Source organism: Alligator sinensis, unplaced genomic scaffold, assembly GCF_000455745.1.
Source record: "Alligator sinensis unplaced genomic scaffold, ASM45574v1 scaffold444_1, whole genome shotgun sequence".
Taxonomy (NCBI): Eukaryota; Metazoa; Chordata; order Crocodylia; family Alligatoridae; genus Alligator; species Alligator sinensis.
Window position 1 is genome coordinate 3,358,344 of NW_005841886.1, and position 3,713 is coordinate 3,362,056.

The following is a 3,713-nucleotide window of genomic DNA, read 5'->3' on the forward strand; positions in this document are numbered from 1 at the left end:
CAGCATCTTCTTTTATTTTGCCTCTGGCATGCAGACATGACAGCCCGCCTCTAACAAGGTCACTGTCAACTACTTGATCATATCCTACCACATCAACCCCTGGGAGCCATTTTTCAGGCTTGGCAACGAGTTCCTCAGGAGAGCTCCACTCACCTCCTTGGGTGCTCCTCAATAACTCAGGAACTGCTGCCGCTCGTACAAATCCTTCAAGGGGCACACTATGAGCCGATTCAGCTAATGGCACTTTATCCACTGCGATGCCCTCTTTGCCCCCAATGTCCCATGGTTCATTAAACAGCGATCGGGAGACAACCTCCTCACTCTCTTCCAAGGTGCTAATGTCTTTGGACACATCTGTGAGCCCTGGTATTCTGACTTCAATTCTGGTAGGAGCTGCTGCTGCCTGTTCTCCAGCCGGCCTTCCACGTAAAAGGGGATGAGGCTCCTTAAGAACCTTCTCTGCTTGTTTTCCTGGCTGAATTTCCTTTTTTATCTCATCTGCCAAATGCTCCTGTAGCCCAGGCTCCACACCCTCCTCTAGCTTTGGAGAGCTCAGCTCCTCTGGAGTTGAAGAGGCAGGATAGCAAATGTGGCAAAGAGTTAGCAAAGGTTTTTCAATGGAAAGTCATTCTTGCAATATTAAAGAGAAAATCAAGGACTTTTTTTACAACCCCAAATGATCAAGTCTATCACATGTGCAGCAGTGAGTTCAATACTACAGTTTTTTTGGGTAGGTATATTTTGTCCTAAAATCAGCAGCACTCATTGTTTTAAGGGTACACATTACACCATCTGTCAATTCTGTCTGCCTGCTCTGTTCCTGGAAAGAGTTAGCATTGAATCAAACACAGGATTTTGCCATTCCAAATCTATACTATCCTGTGTCCCAGGCTATATTTTTTCAGAGGAAGTCACCTCTCCTCCTCCTCCAGTGCTATACTGATGTGGTTTTAGGTAGGCAATGTTGGATAGGGTGGGTGGAGCGAATGGATTCTACCCTGTCCCTCCCTCTCTCTCCAGGGACATGGTCAATGAACGTATGCCATGAAGGCTGATATTGGATTAACGTTCTCTTACAACTACTATGACTCTGCATTTTTATAAAAGTTACCAAACTATCTAAACTCTACTAAAGAGCGTTGGATTATTAGCTCTTGGGGAAGCAACTATTACAGGTTAACCACAGGCCAAGGAAAACACTGGTTTGATTTTATTTTATTTGAATATATTAATTTTAATCTTGCTGTGTGACCATGTGTCCTTGCAGTATGGGACCACAACAAAAAAGGATAGACAGTCTATCTCCATCCCTCCCCATTTTATAAATTTATATTAAAAACAAACCCTCCTTAAGGGCACCAGCTTCCACTTCCAGTTGGCAGAAGCATTCAGAGGGCTTTGGCTTGGTGACACCATGCTATATTGGTCAACTCATCCCATGTAAGGAATGGTCAGAATTCAAAACATCTTTACTTCACTTCTCAAGAACATGTCTTCCTCTACTACAAGCTTACTCACTGGACAGGACAGTACAAGTACTTTACTCTAATTCAAAGATATTTTAACAGCCTGTTTACTCCACCAAAAAGGGGGCCCTGGTAGACAGGATGGAGGGCATAGTAGAAAAGGGCTGCCCAAAAACACAGCCTCTATGACTTTCGCTCCATTATTCACTTAGAGGAACCAGTATCATAACAATGAAGCCTCCACTTTTAGAGCGAAAGGAACCACTTTGATCTACTCTTAACCTACTACACAACACAGACCATGGCATTTCACCAAGTGAACACTGTAGCAAACCCACTACTTGAGCTGGAGCAGATGCTTTAGAAGCATCTGGTTGTGATGCAAAGATTGAATGATGGAGAATTTACTACGTCCTTAGGAAAGTTGTCCTAAGTTAAATACTCTGTCAAAAGTGGGTAGCCCTGCTATTCTGAATGTGTGTATCTCCACAATTTCAGCCACTGGATTATTTTATGCCTTGGTCTACTAAACCAGAAAACCTGGGTTGGGCTTCTGAAACATCAAGTCAACCAAACCCAAATGACAGAAATGAAAATCACTACTGAATGAGTCTCATATCAAAACAGTTTTTTAAAAAAATGCAATGGCTAAATGACATCACTACCAAGGAGACCCCTAACTGGTGACTGAAGGCAGACATAGCATTTTCAGCAATTGGCAAAAACACGTGAAAACCAATGGCAAGCAGTGGCAAACTCTTTATGACTAGAGGGCACTCCATAGATACTAGTAACCCTGCCTGCAAGAGCTTGTTGGCTTGGAGATCTCCTGAAAAGAAACTGAATGTATTACCCACTGTATTACTGAATGTATTACTCAGACATACCCAGTGAATTCTTTGGCCACATTTCCATACTCCATTTGTTATTCTAATTAAATGGAGAGAGTGTAATAGATGGTCAAAAAGTTATGCATGTCCACAGGTGTGTGTCACCAATCAGATCTATCTCTGGTAATTCAGACAATAATTGTATCACCATTAAAAGGAACTGCCCCTTTTAAAACTCCATTTTCAGGGAAGCAACAATTTACTACAGAAAAATTCCTAGTACATAGCACAGAAAAAGGAAGTCTTACTGAAATCTGGCGATAAAGAAAAATGGTTAGAGGTAGAGAGAAAGAACTGCAGACACTGAGCACAGCCTACCCCACATCTGTGCTAATATCTTCCACACTGACCTATTGCATCCTGTATGAGTCTCATCTTGGCCCACTTGCATGTGGGATCTGCCAATCAAAGAACTGCTGAGAAGTTTTGAGATATGGACTAAAAGCTTCTGCTGGAGAGTGGAGTAGGAACAAACTAGCAGATACTTGGAAGTGAAAAAGATGAGCTTGGGCCTGAGTTGAAGAGATAAAGGATATTTTTTTGTTTTTCTAAATCACAACCACATCAGAACACACTGTTCTCAGCTGGACAAGCAGTGTGTGTTTTTGAGCTTAGGAGCACAGCACTAAGGAAGAACATATAATATGCACTGATCCAGAAATTAATTTGGTACCTATGCCACCTAGAAAAAGGTCTAAAAAATGAGGATTTAAATCAGGTTTAAAATCAGAGTATGATGCCAAAAGCACAAGTTGGAGTGAGTGATCATGACAGCTTTCTAATCTAGAGTGCATGCAGCCTCCTGTTCTCACTGTGTCCTGTGACAAAGGGGTGACATTTCTAAACATTTGATGATGGCTCATCTCTGCTCCCTCTGAATGCAGTTAGACCAGCACTGGATGCTTTTGAAAATACCACCTGGAATTTCAGTCAAATGTAAGTTCAGCACAGATAAGAAAAAGCCTTTTCAGATCACATACTTTAAGTTAGTATATCCCCTCCATTAAACAGATCTTTTCTCAGTTCAGTTAAGAAAATGCAAAAGATCTCTCTCTATGTAGATACACTGTGTGGCACAGTGGTTAGCTTTGTAAATTAGGTCTATGTACCTGGGTCTGCAGAAGTATTTATCACTTCAGTATTAAAACAAATACAAAAACGTGCCTGATTTGAAGATGAAATGCTAAGTTAAACTTATAATAGACGCCAACTTTGTCACAAGCAAAGTGAAAAATTAGACATGGTGATATGAAGATAAACAACTCTGTGCACAGATTCAAAAAGCAAACCAGCAACACTGCACAGTTAAAAAAAAAAAAAGAGGGCAGGGGGTCATTTTACAAAAGAATGACAATCT

The 3,713-nt window shown here is 41.2% G+C and overlaps 1 protein-coding gene across 4 annotated transcripts in view; it reads right to left on the bottom strand.

Annotated features, from left to right (window-relative positions):
• MAPT (microtubule associated protein tau) overlaps positions 1-3,713 on the bottom strand; it is a 117,494-nt gene that overhangs the window by 38,963 nt on the left and 74,818 nt on the right. For 3 of the 4 annotated variants that reach the window (XM_025196887.1, XM_025196886.1, XM_025196885.1), the window contains one exon: positions 154-561. The exons of the other annotated variant lie outside the window; for it this stretch is intronic. In XM_025196887.1, coding sequence (XP_025052672.1) covers positions 154-561 — 408 coding nt within the window. The remainder of the gene's footprint in view (positions 1-153; positions 562-3,713) is intronic. 4 annotated transcript variants of the gene reach the window in all.